Here is a 21390-nt window from a genome sequence, read left to right as displayed (position 1 = left end):
TCATCTCTCAAGTAAATGTTTCTAACTACATTCACACAAGGACAAGACACCATCCATGTGCTGCTTTGGATACTCCGACGCAACTCGGACCTGACCCAACACTATATGCTTTATGTAAACTACAAAAGGAATACACAGACCCCTACAAAACTCAGATGAATCCCACCTTACCATCAATATTTCACATATATATATATATGTTCCAAACTCAAACCTACTAACACATGAATAAATCCAATGAATGACACCAAAACTGAGTACTGACCGAGACCCAATTCTCTATTTCTTTCTTTTTTCAATAGGCAAAACAGTTTAACCATGAAAATCCCATCACCGGCAGCAGCAACTGTTAACCTGATCTTTCCAAGTTAACACGGAACTGATATGTATCAGAAGATATAGTTGGCTTATGAAACCCTGGACCACGGTAGAAACAATTTAAAGATGATTTACAGGTTTGATTGTCAGCGTCCGGTTTTGGGACGTTTCATTCCACTTGAATTGAAAGGAGAAACACTGCCGCATGGACCAGGACTATCTTCTCTGAAATTCGAGTTTAGCATTGCAAGCTCGCGTAACTGCTGTCTCTTGATAAAATCTTGCGACTCATCCTACATTTTGACAATATGAAGTTCAGGAAAGAATACATGATAAGAATATATATCAACATCATCAGTTCAACACCATGATGACTGCAAATCGTCAACCATGAGGATTCCAAAAGTAGCTAATTTCTATGAAAAACAACAGAGTTTGAATGTGGAAGCGTATATGAGAGCAACCAAAGGCTAATGAACTTTCTAGAAGTGAAGAACAAGATTATCATACATACCACGGGTTTAAGTAACTCCTCAATAATTTCTTGTGCTTGTCTAAGCCTTGTTTCAACAATATTAGCAGGCAAATCAGCCTCGATTAAGATGTGGAGTGGATCACTCAGGTGCTCATATCCAGGTCTACCTCTCAGCTTCTCTTCCTTCATATGGGACAAGATGGGGAATTACTATCCGGAACTATTCAATTTTAATGTCAATAAAATTCTTAGGAGAAAAGAGGGTGAAGATAAAAAAAATCAATTATCTTTTGAAAATTTAATATTTTTTTACACAGGCTCCACGTAGCTATCCAGGAACTCGATCTTCCTTCCAGTTTCAGAAGGATACTATTTGACATATAGCAAAAGCTAATGGTCTTGGACCTTTACAACAACAATAGTTCATAAATTTTGTAGCTTTACCTTGTGCGAATCCTTTATCGATCCTTTGCCTCTGATGTAAACTCGGCAGCCAGTAGTAGCTTCCACCCGCTTTAATGAATTTCCTCTAGGGCCTAGAAGTCGTCCAACAAAATTGAACTAACAACGAAAAAGACTCTAAACCTCAATACTCACAAAAGCATTTTCCCATTCAATGGAAATATGAAATTTATAATCAGTAAAATTTTAGTCCAACACACTAGCATGTTATATTTACGGCTTACGTTTGGATATGTATCAACAGGAATTTCAAGACGCAAAATCCTCTTCACGGTGTATGAACTAGGACTTGCTGGGGCACCTTGCCAATCCATTGACATCCCAGGTGGTCCGCTCAGTCTCTGTCAAAATACAAAAAAGAAACGGTGGCAGAAAATATCAGGCTCAATCCAAAAATAAACAGGAAACAAGCATATTTAAACAGAGTTTAAGCTTAAAACAACCTTTTTGAGAACATGTCCCAACGCATTATTAGTAACAGATACTAAATGTTACAATATAGATAAGAATGTTAAAACAAAAAGGATGAAGGCAAAATAGCAACCAGAAATGAACTGAGATCGCCATTATATTCACCGTTTCCTTCTGCAGTTAAACCGCATTAAAGGAATAGCATTGGCAATCATAGCAATTTGGTCAGGAAAGAGACTTGGTTCTCATCTGAGTTACTTAAGATGGTCCAATGTTGAGTAACATATTGATGGTTAAACAATCATTGTGTTCGAGTCATCAACCAGATGCAAAGAGGATCAATATGGAACTCAAGATATTCACCATTTGTCAGGAATGCTTTCGTTCTGTGACGACCAGAGTGTTTTCCTTACTCTAATGAAACTAATAGAACCTAACGACCAACATCGAAATCCATAGTTTTTGAACAGTCACGTAGCAATTGGATTAAGATGAAGGGTTTAGCTAATGAAGTTAATAACTCTTCCAGGAACCAGTAATGCATATACCATGTCAAACCAAGACCAATCAATATCTAAACGTTTTGGTCTACTAATAAAGCTAGAGAACTGCAAACCTTATTGTTTGTTTTTGGTTTTTATGATGCCAAGGATAAGATTTAGCATGTTACAGTTCTCCTTTCCAATGTTTGACACTCGGTTATATTGGTGTTTACCAGAAATAATCTGAAAAAGCATGCCAAAGAACCAAACGCATAAACATGTCACTTAGTTTACTACCCAAATTGTTAACAGTCAACTTATTGGCAGGTTGCATGAAACAAATATAATGCATATAATAGAAGACCACACAATTAAACAAACAATAAAAAAAGTGAATGATAATATATATATATATATTCAAAACAAAGACCCGAATGTTTAAGGTTTAAGAACAGTAACCTCTTGTGGAAGGTTATTCCAGCCACCTAATCTTGTCCCAGAAACACTTGACATAAGGTTTGAAGAGGCCATTGGACTGGGGCTTCTATTCCTCATCCGGTCAAAGTAGCCAAATCCATGGTTGGACATCATTCCCGAGACCCGGAATATCTCTGCATATGAAGACCATATATGAAAACATATCAATACATGAAAGGAACTTAACACCCAAAACCAAATTAACCATTTGAAGGCAAGGCGATAATAAAACAAAAAAGAAACATAGAATGCCTAGAGATCCTACTGTCCAGAAAAGTGCATAAACTTCTCTTGGCTACTAAACAAGGGATATGTGTCATCAGAAAATCGTTTCTCGTACAAATTAATCAAGATAATTACTGAAATTAAAACTGAGTGGAGCAACTATGATGCCTCATCTACTTCCTGCCTACACTAGTTTTTCTATATTAGTCAAACTCTCTTCTCAAGGCATGAGTAAAAATCGAAATGCAATGAGGTTTCCAATTCCAAACTCGAGAATCTTTTCAAATGCATCTTTGAATACATAGCACTTGAAATGAAAGGGAAAAACAATCGCACCCAATTTAACAACAACAGCACCGATTGCTGAGTTACTCGAGACGTTGTGCCAGCTGAAGGCGACGGTGTTTGGCATACAATTTAACTACAACAGCAGCGATCAACGTGCAGTGAACACCTAATCCACTATCTAAAATACAATGGTGTGATGGAAGCTAGTCATGTTCTAGTATTGGACGAATCACACTAAACAAATATTACATGATCGAGCCAATTCCAATCCCACCAAGGGAATAGGTATTAGCAAAAGCCAAACTAGAACACCAGATGACTACAGTCAATCAGACTGATCTAGCATTGGCAACTAATAAAAAACCTAGATCCATGAGTGACAGAGTAAAGAAGAAACCTTGATTTAGCAGGCGGCAACATATAGGAAGAACTTGCATGAAAGATCCAAGCTTTTGATGCTCTGCCAACAGTTCGGATAAGTACTGACTGATGAAAAAAAAAAGAACCCAAGAATCCCACATAGATTAAAAATTGTCCAACGCCAAAAGCAAAAGAAGAAGAACAAGAAGTGAAGAAAACAAGTTAAAGTGAAAATTTTGTGTGTGCTTACTGTCAACATCTGGGGTGGTTCTGATCTGTGGAGAAACAGCTCTGGCAGGAGAAAAGTTGGGATTATAGATACCTGACATAGTTCTTGCCCTTTGAGGATTCAATTTTTTAAAATAAAAATGAAAAGAATGAATTTTTGAGTTTAAAGGAGAAAAAAAGAAAATTTCCCAGATTGAGCTTCTTGTAGAAGGAAGAACTGAAAAACACAACACCATCAATAAGAGAGGTGTGCAACAATATTTATATAATAAAAAATAATTACAAAAAGAAAAAGAAAAATTGTGGACAGCTCTATGTTAGATTAGTAGAAAATGAGTCCAAATTTCTAATAATTCAATTTTTTTCTATGTATTTACAGTATGAATTCTATTGAAACTAAACTTAGCTGAAAAGCCAATAAAAAACTGCAACTTTTTTTACTCATATAGTATTTGGCAGTAAAAGATTTGCTACTTTCTGCTGCCGTCCTTTTCTAGAAGAGAAAATGACAATGGGGAAGGCATTATTAACCAAAAGTAGAAGTGAAAAAAAAATTATTTAAATTAATAAGTTTTATTTTATAATTTAATTTTTTTAATTAAATCATTCAAATATTTATATTATTGTGATTCTATTTTATTTTGATTTAAACAGTTTTTTACAACTATATAAGAGATGTGGGGACCCCACGGAGCAGGAAGAGGCCAACAGGGGAATTATAGTGATTGTTGGCAATGCCGAATGCCAACGCAATCTTAGCTGCCCACTGTTCCTAGGATACCTTAGGCGTTAGCTGCTTCTGTTGTTTCTTTTCTTTCTCTTTAAGTCAATCTCTGTCATTACTCCTTGTACTATCTATATATTATACATTGAGCTATTATATTTTTAATTTAATCGATTTTAATCACTATAAATTTTTTAATTTTAATTTTTTTGTCTTGATTAAATTGGAGAACAAGTCATTAAATCTATAATTTATTCTCAATATATGAATTAATAACATGATTTAACTTAACATACCTAACGTTTTCTATTTGAGTTAGGTTGAAATCTCAAACTTTTAAAAAGTATAAAGATAAAAAATAACCAAATTAAAATATCGTGACTACATCTATAGTTTACTGATGGTATGAAAATTGAAACAAAAACTTAAACAACTGAGGGTGAGCTACACAAATGGTCCCTGATTATACGGTGTATATTTGTTGAGTCCCTTAATTATTAAAAATTATAAAATGATCACTCAATTATTTATATATTACAAACTCGTTATTTTTTTGTTAAAAAATAGTGGTCGTCTGAGATGGACGTTAATTTTTTGACTAAGATATAATTTGATCCCATAATCGTTGAGATGTATTTTTGTAAATCGACTTTCGTTTACATTATGTTATCGTGCCGATGCTTGAAACATTATATCGTCGAGCTATTGTTTGAAAGCAACAATGGTGCTAATAGACATCTTTAAAACTTAATTTTAACATATTTCAGTCAACAATTTAATATTCCGTTCACAGGACCAGTAATATTTTTAATGAAAACAAATGAGTTAGGAATATATGAATAGCTGAGTAACCATTTTGTAACTTTTAATAGTCGGGGCTCAACAAAACATTCTCCTATATATCAGGGAATCATTTGTAACTTTTAATAGCTAGGAGGCTCAACAATATAATATCTTATAATTAGAATACCATTTTATAACTTTTAATTATCAAATGACTCAACAAAATAATACTTTATAGTCGAACATTATTTGTATACTTTAATGAACAAGTAAATAGAGAGTATTACTAATATTTATATTTTTTTAATAATCTATAGTGATTACATAATAATATTTGTTCAAAAGAATTTTAACCATTAACAGAGATAATCATTCGAACCCAAAACATTTAGGATAACATCACTCTCGCTCAATGATTTTTGAGAAATATTTATAATGCTAGATTTGGGTACTAGAGAACATTTGACAATTTCAACATATGAGTATCAATACATGTTTTATGATATCGATACCCATGTAGATTTCAATTTACGAAGCTTCCTAATTTACTTGTCCAAACCATGTTAAATTAATTTCAATAGGGATAAGTCTATAAAACACACTGCAATATACTATTAAATTTACATATCAAAATGTATTATTAACTAAATTGTTTTTATTAAATAAATATTAAAAGGATAAATTATATGTTTAGTATGTATACTATTATTTTTATTTCGTTTAGTACCTAAACTTTCAAATATGTGACATTTTAAATTAATGATCCAAAATTTAGTCAATCAACTATAATGTTAATCTATTTTTATTATATCAAACCTAATACTTACTTGTATCATTATTAAATTAAAGAACAAATTTTCACTTTATTTGGAAATAAAAAATAATTAAATAATTATTTTTATGTATTTATAAATTTTATATTAAATTTTTTTAAATTTTTTTATAATATTATGAAAATATTTTAAAATATTTATTTTTTTAAAATTATTTACTTATTTGAAATAATATTATTTTTAAATTATCTATTTAATTTCAAATAATATTGCACATAACAAAAGTGATAGTTGTATAGTAAACGTATAATTTACCTTACATTTAAATTATTTAAAATTAAATAGATAATTTAAAAATAACATTATTTCAAATAAATAATTAATTTAATTTTTAAAAAATAAATAAATATTTTTTATAATATTATAAATATATTTTTATAATTATTTCATATAATTTTTATAAAAAAAACATGAATTATTTAATTATTTTTTATTTTTAAATAAATTGAAAAGATAACTTATAATTTAATAATGATATAAATATTAAGTTCAGCATAATAAAAAAACATACTATAATTGAGTGACAAAGCTTTCGGTGATTAATTTAAAGTGTCCTAAATTTGAATCTTATAATCATATAAAATATTGATTTTGTGGTGATATTGTTATATAATTTAAATTCAAATTGTGGTGAAATTTACCCAGATGACTAGTTTAGCTCAATGGTTGAATGATTTGTTTCTCATGTAAGATACTCAAGATCAATTCACACTAATAAAGTTTAAATACCAAAATTAAACAAAAATGATAATTTAGGTATAAAAATGTAATTTATCATTTTTAATATTTACTTAATAAAGATAATTAAGCTATTGGTTCGTTTCAGTATGTCGCTTTAGTGGTATGTTGCGGTATGCGACGTGCATCATAAAATTTTCTGTTGGGATTTACGGAAGCTCGAATCGACAACCGGAACAGTTTGCAAAGAGGGGTCGGAACAGTTTTTGTAATTTAGGGAGTAAGGAGATTGAAATAAAAAAAATTTCACAACGATTTATAGTGGTTCGACTTCTCAGCCAAGTTTACATCCACTACCTTAGCTCCTCACCAAGGATTTTCTAACAAATTCACTAATTTGTTCTTTCTTTTTCAAGGACAAAGAGATAACCTTTACAAACTCCCTAGTTTTTCACAGGATAAACTAGAATCTTTCCCTAGCTTTTACACGGGCTTAGCTAGAACCTTTCCCCTTTACAAAAAGATAAAAGAAGTAAACAAATAAACCTCTCTAAGGTAGGTGTTTACAAGAATTAAGCTCACAATAACAAAATTTACAAGAGAGAATGAAAATAAGAATGGAAAACTTTTTCTCTTGTGTTTGATTGCTTGAATAGTTGTTCTTTATTTCTTCAAGTGTCCTCAGCTTGTATTTATAGCTTGGAATGTGTTTGAAGTAATATATAGCCGTTGGGGATGTTTTGTAGCCGTTTGGGGTGATTTCTCTGCAAAAATAGGTTGCCCATAATAGGGGGTATCGGTACCCCTTCAAGAGGTATCAGTACTATCTTTGTTAAATTCAAATTAAATAGCCGTTGCAGCCAGGGGGTATGGATACCCCTGCAGGGGGTATCGGTATACCTAGATATGGATACCCATAGGAGTATCGATACCCTTTTTGCATTCGGTGTTTGAGCAGTCAAAGGGGTATGGAAACCCCTGCAGGGGGTATCGGTACACCCGGGGATGGATACCCTTTGAAGGGGTATCGATACCCATTTGCATTTTTGCTCAAATTCGAATTTAATGGACTTTGAATTATTTTTGAAACATTTTTAAAACTTTGAATAAATTCAATTCAAGTCCAAAAAAATTTTGCCTTAAATTTGTTATATCGAAACATAATTCAACAATCTCCCCATTTTTTATATAACAAAACATTTGAAAATTTGTTTTTAACAAAACTCCCCTTAATAAAATATTTAATGAAAAAGATATCAATTGTTAACAAAAGGATATCAATTGTTAAAAATATACCAATTGTTACCAGTTGTTGGAAAATATATGAAAATGTTAAGCTCCATCTTTTTCATTAAAAAATTGAAATTTTCAAACCAAACTTCTCTCCCTTTTTGTTATATCAAAAATAATTCAATCTTTAAAGTTCTAAAATAACATTGGAGAGTAAGTGATAAATTTGACATTTAAAAATCATTTGAAAAATTAAAGCTCCCCTCAATAAGTGTATTCCAAACAAAATTTAGCTTTAAAAACTTGACACTTAAACAAAACTGAATTTCAACAAAGAATAACAAACATGTTAGTAGCACATGAAATTCAATATATCCAAGTCTAAAATACTTTATGCAATACCAAAAGTTGAAATTAAGTACATATGCATAAAGTTTATAAAAATGTTTTGATATCATTTGTTAGATAGATATCATTTTCATTTAAACCACATGCATAAACATTTAAATTTAGGTCAAAATTTTAAAATTTATAAAATCAAAGTATTTGAAAAGTTGATATCAATTGTTAGAGAGTTTGCATTTAAAACCAATTTTGACCAAAATTTTATCATGATGAACAAAAAAAACTTTAAAATGTTCATCATAAACATCTTTTCAATATACATGAGATTAAAACAATAATGCATAATCATTTAAAACCAAAAACTCATGCATGCTTAAAATCAAATGAGCAACCAAATAACCAAAATTAAAAACATTAAGCTTAGAGGTTACTCATTCCTTTTCATGTATGGCTAGAGCATCTTGAATATCATCACTTTCATCACCATTGCACCCACACACTTACAAGATACATTTAAGTAGTTTTTTGGTATCCAAATTGCTTTGGATCCTTGAACGTTAGTTTCAATGACCCTTGTTCCATTCGGAACCCATACTTGCCTAATTTTAAAACGTTTTCCTTTTTTAAAGGACAAGTATGTTCCTTATGACCATGATGATGGCAATGTGAGCATTTTGCCATTTTTAAACATAATAAGTTATTTTTAGAAATTAATTCTTTTTCTTTTGTTAAGCTTTCAAGCTTAACTTCTAGCTCAAAAGTTTTCTTTTCTAAATCATTTATTTTGATTTTTGAAAGCTCTAAATCATTTTTCAAAATTTCATTTTGATTTTCAAAATCAAATATTGCTTTCAAAATCGATTTATTTTCAATTTTGAGTTTTGAAATTAATTTCATATATTTGACATTCATGGTCTCAAATCCCAAATACAATCTATTATAAGCATCTTGTAACTCATCAAAAGTAAATGATTTAAATTCATTTGAGTTAGAAGATACCTCGAATTCTTCAAGAGTGGCCATTAGGCATAGGTTGACTACTTCATCATCATTGGAGTCATCTTCATCACTCCAAATTGCCACATATGCCTTCTTCTTAGAAGATCCATTCTTTCTTAGAAGGGGACAATCATACTTGACATGTCCCGTTCTTTGACAATTAAATCACACCGGGGGACTCTTCTTCTTGGTTGATTCATGTTTTACTTCCTTGGAAGTCATGAATCTCTTTAACTCTTTAAGAGCTTGACCATCTCATCTTCTTGTTCATCATCGTCTTCATCCACCTCATCACTTGAATCTTAATAGCTTTCATTGGTGGATTTGAAGGCAATGCCTACCTCCTCCTTCTTCTTGTTTTTATTCTTTTCACCTTCTTCATCTTCCTTCAACATCATCTCATAAGTGAGAAGGGAACCAATTAGCTCGTCGAGAGTGAAAGACTTTAGGCCTCTAGCTTCGATAATGGCGGTCTTCTTCGATTGCCACGAACTTGGAAGAGAGTAGATCATCTTCCTTACAAGCTTCTCATTAGGGATTACTTCTCCAAATCCCCTGAGACCATTAACAATCACGGAAAATCTATTTGTCATATATTTAATGTCTTCATCGGGTTTCATCTTAAAGTTCTTATAGCTATGGTTGAGAAGACTTTTCTTTGATTCCTTCACTTCGTCGGTTCCTTCATGAGTGACTTAGAGCTTATCCCAAATATCTTTGGCAATGGAACAAGATGAGATTCTTCCATATTCATTTGGACCTAATGCACAAAAGAGAATATGAATTACCTTAGAATTAAGTTGGAACTTTTTCTTCTCTTCATTACTCCAATCGTCGTATTCACTGAGTGGAGTGGAGTAACCCCTCGTGATTGAGTTCCAAGCTCCTAGATCATAGGTTCGAATAAAGTACATCATCTTATTCTTTCAATGAGCATAATTTGCTCCATTGAATAAGGGTGGCTTGTTGACTGGCTGTGAATCCATAATAGGTTTAATCTTCAATGTAGTAAGCATCAGAGGTTGAAGCTATCTTTTTATCGATTACATCGGGAATCGGTAGAGCTTCTTCGAGAATTATCTCAAGGATGTTAAGCCTTCTAACAAGTCAAGCTCTGATACCAATTGTTGGGATTTGTGGAAGCTCGAATCGACAACTGGAACGGTTTGTAAAGAGGGGTCGGAACAGTTTTTGTGTTTTAGGGAGTAAGGAGATTGAAATATAAAAATTTGTACAACGATTTATAGTGGTTCGACTTCTCAACCAAGTCTACATCCACTACCTTAGCTCCTCACAAAGGATTTTTCAACAAATTCACTAATTTGTTCTTTCTTTTTCAAGGACAAAGAGATAACCTTTACAAACTCCCTAGTTTTTCACGGGATAAACTAGAGCCTTTTCCTAGCTTTTACACGGGCTTAACTAGAACATTTTCCCTTTACAAAAAGATAAAAAGAAGTAAACAAATAAACCTGTCTAAGGTAGGTGTTTACAAGAATTAAGCTCACAAGAACAAATTTTATAAGAGATAATGAAAATAAGAATGAAATTGTGTTTGATTGCTTGGATAGTTGTTCTCTTATTTCTTCAAGTGTCCTCAGCTGTATTTATAGCTTGGAATGTGTTTGAAGTCATATCTAGCTGTTGGGGATGTTTTGTAGTCATTTGGGGATGATTTTTCTACAAAAATAGGTTGCTCATATCAGGGGGTATCGGTACCCCTTCAAGAGGTATCGGTACTACCTTTGTTAAATTCAAATTAAACTAGATGTTACAGCCAGGGGGTATCGATACACCCGAGTATGGATACCCATAAGGGTATTGGTACCCTTTTTGCATTCGGTATTTGAGCAGTCATAGGGGTATGGATACCCCTATAGGGGGTATCGATACACCCGAGTATGGATACCCTTTGAAGGGGTATCGGTACCCATTTGCATTTTTGCTCAAATTCGAATTTAATAGACTTTGAATTATTTTTGAAACATTTTTAAAACTTTGAATAAATTCAATTCAAGTCTAAAAACATTTTGCCTTAAATTTGATATATCGAAACATAATTCAACATTTTCCTTTCAATAGAACTTAAACATGGAAAATTATATAGAAATTTATTAAAAATATCAAATTTATGTTTATAAAAATATTGAACCTATAATTCTTAAAAATTATTTCCATATCATTCTAAACTCAAAATGTTTCTTTCCATGACCAAAAGATGTCAAAATTTAATTAAATCGTTTGAGCAAATTTTAAAATTGAAATCATCATTGTATGCTAAATTTCATGTCAAACTGATTTTTAAGACAAAAAAAATAGCATGCTCAATTGTTAATCTAGAATGTGGCATTCACTTTTTTTTTTGTCAAATTCCACATAATCACTTATAAAATATTTTCATAAACCAAGAGGGAATATAAACCAAATTATCTTATGCTCAGAAAGTAACATGATTCCTCAAATTTATTCATGAACCCAAATGCCTAATCCTTTCTTGATCTTTCCTTAATCACAAGTCAAGCTTTAACCGAGAAAATGACTAAATTAATAACATGATAAACTTACTTTATTGGATGAGAAATCAGCCCTTGTTTTTTTCTTTACCTCAAACAATATCATTTTTTTTGTTCCAAAAGCTTAAAACTTGCCGACTAGTCCAACTATCAACTCAACAAGGGACTAATTTGTAAAAGAAAGAATCCGTTTTGACTAATTTGTAAAAGAAAGAATCCGTTTTGACTAATTTGCAAATCTCCAAAAACCCAAATTTCTGCCCTTTTTCCTTTTCAAAATGGGGAAATATGGAGAACGAGAAAGAAATGACATTTCTTCCCACCTTTATCTATTTATATATAAGACAAAATAAGAATAAAACAATTTCTCAATTAATAACCATCTTTTCCTTCTATTTATCCACATTAATATAATGTATGATATTTTTTTCAAATCTCAATTGCGTACAACTTTAAAAAAAAATCCTGCAATTCAATTTTCACCATTTTTGGTAAACATTGCCATTAGAACTTTGAAATTTGACAATTGAATCTAAATTCAATACCTAATATTCAATCATTAATATTTAATAATATTTTTGAGAGAGTTACTTTATCTTATGTCTATTTACTCTGGTTTTGATATACAATTTGGCTGTTAATTTTCTGGGGTGTAATCTAACCCCTAACCTTTTAGCTTTAATTAACAAATTGATCCTTGGTTTTGGATTTGAGTTTTAATTTTTCCCATACTTTTTGTCGGTTGCAAAGGCCCTTGAATCTGGGTTTGGTACACAATTTGACTCCTAACTATTTTTGTACAATTTAAAAATAATGATTAAACTTTTCATTTATAAATTAAAAATTATTTAAAGTGTTAAGATTTATATTTCAAATGTTAATTTAATAAAAATTCAAAAAATTATATTAAAAATCTGGGGCCCAATTGTATAATAAAACTAAAGTTGGGGCTAAATTATAGACTAAAAATCAAATTTAAAGAGAAAATTGTAAATTAAAGTTGAAGTCTGAAATCAAATTGCACCCAACAGAAAAAGATTAAAATCCAAATCCAAATTACATGATTACATTACATATGAAAACCGAAATGAGAGTAAAAAAAGCATATTAATCTTAAATAAGATTAGCTTGTGCGTGACGTAATTTGACCTACTATGACCATCCATATGGGTAATTAGTTATACATTTCATCATATTTGGGTATCTCATTGACACTCTATTTGCTGTACACCTCTTTCGTTTTCTTTCCATGTATGACCATATTCCACGTATGACCATATAGATATTAAATTATTGAGTTTGATTCCGTTAAAATTGAGTTAATATTTAATTTAGATAAATTTTATTCGACTTTTTAATGAGTCAAAGTTATATACTTTATATTCGATTATATGAGCAATTCAAAAAAATATATATTTAATTTTTTATTTTTTTAAATAAAAGTAACATTAATATTAATAGTAATATTTACATGTTATTTATTTAATAAAAAATAATATATAATTTTTTTTATGGATTTAACATTCAGGTTTGAGCTTGAATCAAATTTAAGTTCGAGCTTCAATCAAACTAAGTTTAAAAATATTTCAAATTCAAGTTTTTTAAATTCGAGTTGAATTTTAATTTTATATTTCAAGTTTGAATCTTATCAAATTCAACTTTAAACTATTTAAATTAAGTTGAACTTGACTGAGTTCGTTTGGAGGATAATTTCAATGCGCAATATTTTAGTTTTATTCGTAAAAATTAACAAATGAAAAACATTTTGTTTAGGGATGTATGAAACGAAGCCGCAGTTAAGAAAGTGATTGAAATGAAGTTGAAAAGCCTATTGTGAGGATGATTGGGCTAAAAGCCTGAACTAAATTACTCTACTCCTCGCTCAGAGCTGAATTTAGCCTGATCGCTCAGAAAATTTGGAGCAGAGAAGAGGGAATGGGTTGGATATGGTTGGAACAGAACTTCCCCTTGGAGTCATAGCTGTAATGCTTTGCGTTATGGGCAATGCTCAGTATTTCTTCCACGGCTTAACATGTCCGGGCCTGTTTCCCTTTTCTCTTTTCTAATTTCAATTTCAAAATTTTGGATCCATTCCTTGTTTGGGTTTTTCAATTTTGATTGAATCTGAAACTCAATCAGCCGAAGCACATCGGGAACGATATGTGGGACGTCGCCATGGAAAGAAGGGATAAAAAGCTCTTGGAAAACCCCTCTTCCTCCCATTGATCTCGTTTTCGTTTTCTAATCGGTACTCGTCTTTTCTTTCTATTTCAGTTTCACCCTTAATTACTCTTTTCTCTTTATATTCATCGCCGTTTTTTACTACTTGCCCTTTGTTTCATCAGAGCTAAACTTGTTAGGGTTTTCACGACGCATTTCTGATTTCAATTCAATTCCTTTTCCTATCTGCTGGATATTCCCATTTTTATGCATTACATCATTAGTAGACTATGTAGTCGTATGTAATTGAACTTTCTCCAGCCAAGTCCCCCCTACCTCACCTCTGGCCTCTTAAGGACAGTAGCTTCAATCCAGCAATGATACGCTCTCTTCCAAGACGTACATACATGCATACATACATACGCATATACATGTTTATGGGATTTTGAAATGATTTTAGAGTAGTATGCATTGATCTTATACATGATTTTGATTTGTTTGTCCATTTCAACACATTTGAAATGGTGGTTTTATCGCATGAGCTCAATATTGAATACACATTGCTGCATTTGTTACAACAGGAAGGAGACTTGGCCAGCACCATGGACATTTTCGGGACCCTGAACAAAAACTAAAAAAATAGCCACTATAGAATGAAAGCATATTCCATTAGTTTGAATAATTAATTGAATATTTTATTATTAACCACATGAACATAATTAAACTTTGTCAAAAGCATTATTTTCATTGTTTTGTTAAGAAAACACTTAATACTACTAAAACAATAATGGCAGCCACTAACTTGCAATATTGTCAAACACATTTTTATTATTTTGTGAAGGTGGCTCCCTCAGCTGGAGGTCATGCTAATGCCACGGGTCTATGCTTCTTGTGCTCTTTATGTTTCACATGTATTTAGTCGTTTGTGCCTGCACTTGAACACATTGGGATTGACAGGTATCCTGACACTCTCCATATACAATTAGGGGGATAGATTTTAATGGCTACTGCCCATTTTCCTTGTATACATCTCTCTTATTAAAGGACAATGGTGTTTTATCTTTGATCCTCGCATAGAAGCTCATGTTATTCGATGATAAATGTAGGAAACTTGGGAGAAGAAATAAAAGTGCTCAATGATATTCTGCCCTGTTGGAGAAGACTAATGAGCGGATGAAGTTGTGTATTTGAGATCTGTTGCTTTCAAATTCCTTGTGACCTTATATTTGCTTATTGTATCCAGTTCATGGAGGCTCTGAAGAATTATTTTTTGCTTAAAGTGAAGGTTGAGTTTGAATGTGTGTAGGGGGGTTTGGGTAACCAAGTCCACATTCTCCTTCACAACTCCACTATGGTCATCATAATCCTTTCATTATCAAACAAACTCTCCGTCACCTACTTAAAGTTGCATCCTCAGTCATAGATGTCTTGGGTCGGATCTGAATTTTGACATCTTTAAATATACAAATCTCTTTTTTATTAGATAAAATAGGACTCTAATTAAAAAAATAAAGAGGAGTATTGTTGTGACATCTTTAAATATATAAGAGATAATTATAATATTATTTTAAATTGAGTCATGTTTTTACCTTTAATTCAAATCTAAACCATCCCTCTCCTTACAAAAAATACTTAATCCAAACTCAAGTTTTTAAAATAAAAAATTGACGTGATCAAGTCAGGTCGAAACCTAGTCCACCAAATTTGATTCAAAACATGACATTCGGATCAAATGTGCATCCCTAATCATACTAAAACTATCCGTTTTAGCACCAGAGTTCTAAGCTTTCCTCAGATTTCAGCTGACTTGTTAGGATGTCTGAGTTTTAAGTCGTATTTTAAACAGGAGTAATTTTTTATCTGACCCTTAAATGAGGTCTAGTTTGGGCTTCCAAAATCGACAGCATGTTTTCGGTTAATCAATTAATTTTGGTTTGGTTTTAAAACAGACAAACATAACAATAAAGGGAGTTGTGTCCCATTAATTATGTGTATCCACCTATGTCTGCATCGAAGTATCCACTAATTAATGTTGTGGTGCTGTCCCAACACAATATTTAAACAAATCTGCCCTGACCATTATTACAACTTTATTTCAATCTAAAATACACAAATCATAAATGTCCTCTCCAACTTATCATTTTTAAGTTTTGTGGCAGACATAGTTACCACTTCAACTAACACCTAAACGAAGCAATCAAGGTCATACCAGAACAGAAACAGGCTTCGGCAGTTCATAAAGCTGAGTAAACCGAAACAAATCTGTTATCTCCACTGCAGGCGTGTCGACATGGAAATAAAACCTGTTGGGACACTCAGTTAATAGTTAAAACCTACACCTACACCTTCCTCTGTATCTGCATTAACATCACCACATGCAATTTGACCAGAAGCCCAAATTTTAAGCTGAGGACAATTCCGTAGCCATTAGCAGCACTAAAGATGGAAGATTGGCTTCCAACTGCTGTTTTGCACACAAGTTCTGTAAGCACATTAATGACTGTGGCGGTTCTATGAAAGTGATATCACAAGCTACAATAGTCTACACATCAGATCCCAATCACATGCACTTGGGTTCAACAAAAAAAAAACACATTCTAGTAATCCCTGTTCTTGTTTGTTTCTATCACCTATGATTTTTATAAAGATGATGTGGGTTAACATTGTGCCTATGACTACTACTTGCTATTTTCTTGTTCAACAGTATATGATTGTAGCCCAAATGTGGAAATGAAAACCACTAGGATTACTCGTCCTGCAAACACATGCTTACCCGAAAATGTAATTTACGTAGAAGGTGAAATTTCGAACACAAGGTTGGAGAATACATGCTACATAGACGACTAAAACAATGACCATGGCGACACTGAAACAAGCTCTATCAATGTCATGAGACAAATATTGTGGTAGTGCAACTACTAGCAATACCGAGGGTAGAACAAAAGGGAAGGCTGGCATCATATTGTTATTTTTCACTATCTAGCATAGAGGACTGACAAGTTTGGTAACACATACTGGACTATGAAAGTTATATGAAAGTGATATCATAAGCTGATACAGTAAAAAAACCAAAGCCCTATCACATGCATGGCCTTACAAGAAAGATCACTTGGGTTAACACACATCCTGCTATAGTTTCTACATCTGTAGTAGCTATAAGAATGATAATTGGCGTAATATTTGTGATGTGTCTGTTAGAAAAATTCATTTAGGTGGACCATGGTTATATGCAGAGATAAATACAAATGCAGCAAGGATGATACTTACTATTTTCTTTTTCTACAAGAAGAAGTAATCTTATTTAGCAAACAAAAAAATTAGAGATCTTCTTGAAGAAGTCTATTTATATGGAAGAACCCAAGAAATATAGCAAGGAAAAATGACAAGATTACTGAACCTGGAAAGACATACTTAACCACACTTCCCATAATGAAATTTTAAGTAGAAAGTAAATAGAAGGCTTCTGATGCCTTGAATAGAATGATCTACATCTTAAATTATATGTCGGCTAAATTAATTGGACTTGTGCAATTGAAGAGAGATTATTCAGGATGCAAATATTCAGCTAGTACATGTTGCATTAATGGCTGGACAGTAAGGTGAATATCCACCCTGTTCCTTACATGATAGTTATCTATTTAAAGATACTCTCTTTTGTCTTCCAAAGCACTTTATCTCTTCTTTATTAAGACTCAAAGGATGAAGCAATATTGGACCTACATTCTGGTGAGCAGGGAATCAGGGATGTGACAAAATAGTTACCTATTCGAAGATTCTCTTTTTTTTCTTCCAAGTACTTCCATCTCTTGTTAATCAAGATTCAAGAGATGAAAATAACATTGGACTTACATTATGGACTTTTTGATGTGACAAAACTAGTGAAGGAGGAACATATAGTTTATTGGTCAAGTTTGAGGGCGTATGTAGAATGTCTTGTTCAACAACTATACACTTCCCAATTTGATGAATTCCATCTGAAAATTATATTTAGCAATGAAATATACAAACAAAATTAGCATTCAAGATAATCAGATTTCAGAGATGATAATGTTTACTGCTTATATCAGACCAGAATGATTTCCTACAAGCACTTTCAAGAAACTACATTTGAGGGAGTAGGACCTTCCAAAACTAAAGGGAATCAATTCTAATGATAATGTTTTGGAGTTACCAAAGATTTAAGATTAGTATAATGTTCAATATGTCTTACCACCTATCATGGTCCTAATGGTGTCACAAAAATGCATAGGATTGCTACACATCAAGAAGAAAGCAAAAAATAAATAAAAAAAATCGAAGAACCTCAAAAGACCAAATTTTGTCACCAAAGAAGATGGGTTCCAAGAGTTCCTAATCCCAGCTGCAGTCACAATTTAAGGGGAAAAGTCCTGGAATCTGCTCCACCTCTTCTAAGTCTTCTACCTTACTTTCTTATTGATATAATATTCTTTTTAACTTTTTTTTCCGGAATACTCCCCTTGGAGATTGTTAACCTTCTTAAGACTACCATTATAGAATGAAAGAACAAACATCTCTCTCTATCTCATCTACCTTAAGCAAGAAAAAAGATTTTTCAACCTAAAATGAAGTTCTCTGTGCCAAATTATAGCCAGGGTATGCAACAATTACTGATTTAGCAGTCGGAACTGATTTCAAAAAACATAAAATTTTAACTCGAGCCACATATGGCCAAGTCTAAAATTTGCCTCAAACCAAAGAAAGTTGGAGTAAAGTTTAGACATCAGCTTGCTTTGATTAGAAAGCAATCTTCATCAACCATTCTCACAGAACTAGACAACAAAAGTATATCTGAAAAAACAAGGCACCCCAAGAAGAAGAAAAATGGTTTTTATTCCTTACGAATGAGACAACTGTAATCCAAGACATGGACTAGAATCATTTCGGCTAAAATGCACACCACAATGAATCATGAAAACCTACACACACACAAAAAGAATACTATAATTATCCACACTACAACCGAGAGGTTACCATGAACAAACCACCATAAAAGAAAACGAATGTGTGATTGAGCAGAAGAATAATTTACTGAATACACAGAGAGAGGAGTTTAAGGCACGTATTCGGTCTCAAGAGTTGGTTGAGTCCGAGTGACGGTTGCCGACGGCGCCTTTGTATCGCCAACGGTGGTCATATGTAGTGCTTCTCCGGCATCGGCAGCCTTTTCCATCTCTTGCATTTTCTTTCTCTGCTTGCATTTGCGCACCCAAAGTACCAAGAACCCCAACAATGCCAGCAATGCCACTCCACCCACAACAGAACCGACGATTATCCATGTTCTTTTGCTATTACTCCCCCTACCCTTCCCGGTGCCGGACTCGGCGGCGAAATCGACTCGGTAACAATCGAAAAATGCCCCTGGTGGATGGTGGAACACTCATTGGGAGCCGTCAAGTTGCTGAATTCGACCAAACCATGTAAATCAAACCAAACGCACTTCCGGACTGACCCTTTCGGAACCGATTCCACATTTGAGAACCTGATTTTAATAGGATCCCCAAATGCTCTTAAATCCAATTCCGGCAAATTTTTAGCTGACAAATCAGAAGCGTCGTAAGCAAGAAGACCCAGAACGGGAGCGAGGTAAGTTTGGTTTTGAAGCGGATAATACCGTAAAGACCAATTACCCAAGTTTTGGTAAACCAAAACCAGGCGTTCGACATAAGGTTGCTCCACAACTCCAATGGGGATCTGGAACTCTTTGTACATCTCCACCCCTCTGGTCCGCATGCTACCACTTCTCAGCCTCATTGCTGCAATCTGAACCCCTGTTAAATTAGAAGGAACAACGCCGTCGTAGAGCACTCCCGTTTTAGGCCGTACAAAGGCCCTATAAGCATAGTCTTGGAGAAGAGTATCGAGTGCTCTAGCGGCAGCGCTCGTTGAAGATGCATTAGTATCGGAAGACTGAGCCAGTAGAGTTGGGACCAAAAACAAGAACAAGCAGAGAAACGAAAAGAGCATGGCGAGACTCGGAAACAGCAGCAAGGAACCACCGGTGTTGAAATTCATTTACAATGCAAGTGGACAAGCGGCATTGGAGCATATTAGTGGGTTTGAGCATTTAAGGAAAATAGAGATTAAAAAAGAAATTCTGTCAAAGAAACAGATCCATAGTTGGAAAGGAGAGAAAAGGGTAGGAGAGGAACTTTGGATTTCTCTTTTGTTATCGTTATACTTGTAGAAAAAGCTATGAAGCAAGCAAGAAAGGGGGGGATACTGTAAATGGGAGAGGAGAGCAGCACTATCTGTATCAGTATTAGTATCAGCAACAATCCTTAGAATTGATTGAAAGAAAATATCAAATCTAAATCATGAAGATGACAAAGATACGGGAAATTGAAGGAGGGGGTACAAACAGATTTACCCAGAAAATTTTCAAAAAAGAAAGAAGAAACGCTCTACTGCATGCTTATATAAATGCCAATGGACATAGTCACAGACAGAGGAGGAGGGGAGGAGAGAGCAAAAGAAGAGAGAAAGGGTTTTCTTTAATTATATACTACAATCTATTTATTATTTACTTACAGGTTGTATAAAGTAGCAGTAAAAATAAAATAAATATGCTTAAACCCCACTGTCCACATGCTTGCTTTTCTGGGGTTTTCTCTCTCTTTCTACTAGGTGCTTTCTTCATACTCTCGTGGACGCCGTTGAACTCGAAAATTGTGCAATCTTTCTAGTCGGACTACTTATTGATTTTAGGATGAAACTTTCATAAAATCATTTTTAGAAAGAAAATCTCTGTAATCGTAATAAAGATATATATATATATATATATATATATATTCAGGAATCTTCATGGCAGTATGGAGTTTGTGTATGTATAGGATTTAGGACGTGTTTGGGTTTGTCCAATAAATTTCATATTAAATTGGCATTTGAGCATTTTGGAATTTAAAAGAAAAACATGGGGAATAGAATCGTTAGAAGAATTTACATAATTTGGCTGTGGTTTTATAAATTTCAAGCACAACGGATATTATTAGAAGAATTCACTTTATGTTTGGATAAATAATAAAAAAATAAAGGAAAGAAAAGAAAAATAGGGAAATGTTAGAGAAGTAGAATACTATATTTACCTTTTAGGTACATTATATAAGTGATTATCTAATTATAGACCTTTTTATTTTGATCATTATTTTTGAATTTTTGTCAGTCAGATTACATAACAATTTAAATGCATTCAATCAAATAATTTGTCGTTAAAATTTAACGGAAGTATTGGCGTGACAATTAATGAAATTGTTATAATTTTATATTTGGTCGTTGTTACTTATATATTCTATCAATTTGGTCCCAATTTTAATAAATTAAAATAAATTTAATCTTCGAATCAGATTGTGTCACATGTCATTAATGCTAATATCATGACACG

At 32.7% G+C, this 21390-nt stretch overlaps 1 protein-coding gene, 1 long non-coding RNA gene and 1 pseudogene across 2 annotated transcripts; 1 reads left to right on the top strand and 2 right to left on the bottom strand.

Annotated features, from left to right (window-relative positions):
* Positions 1-265: 265 nt before the first annotated feature.
* LOC120212584 (KH domain-containing protein At2g38610-like) lies at positions 266-3891 on the bottom strand. Its single transcript, XM_039210846.1, has 7 exons — positions 3745-3891; positions 3536-3624; positions 2608-2759; positions 1480-1596; positions 1238-1354; positions 833-976; positions 266-611 (listed from the first exon to the last, which is right to left on the bottom strand). Exons 1-7 carry the CDS (start codon positions 3825-3827, stop codon positions 465-467), a joined length of 849 nt encoding a protein of 282 aa, XP_039066777.1. The 5' UTR covers positions 3828-3891; the 3' UTR covers positions 266-464.
* LOC120212586 lies at positions 1489-20490 on the top strand. Its single transcript, XR_005524715.1, has 3 exons — positions 1489-1620; positions 16215-16223; positions 20479-20490. It is a non-coding gene; the product is annotated as an uncharacterized LOC120212586 (long non-coding RNA).
* LOC120212583 lies at positions 18916-20193 on the bottom strand (annotated as a pseudogene).
* Positions 20491-21390: the final 900 nt, after the last annotated feature.

The sequence above is a fragment of the Hibiscus syriacus genome, unplaced genomic scaffold, assembly GCF_006381635.1.
Source record: "Hibiscus syriacus cultivar Baekdansim isolate YM2019G1 unplaced genomic scaffold, ASM638163v2 tig00110013_pilon, whole genome shotgun sequence".
Classification (NCBI taxonomy): domain Eukaryota; kingdom Viridiplantae; phylum Streptophyta; class Magnoliopsida; order Malvales; family Malvaceae; genus Hibiscus; species Hibiscus syriacus.
This window is presented reverse-complemented; position numbering and strand designations above follow the sequence as displayed.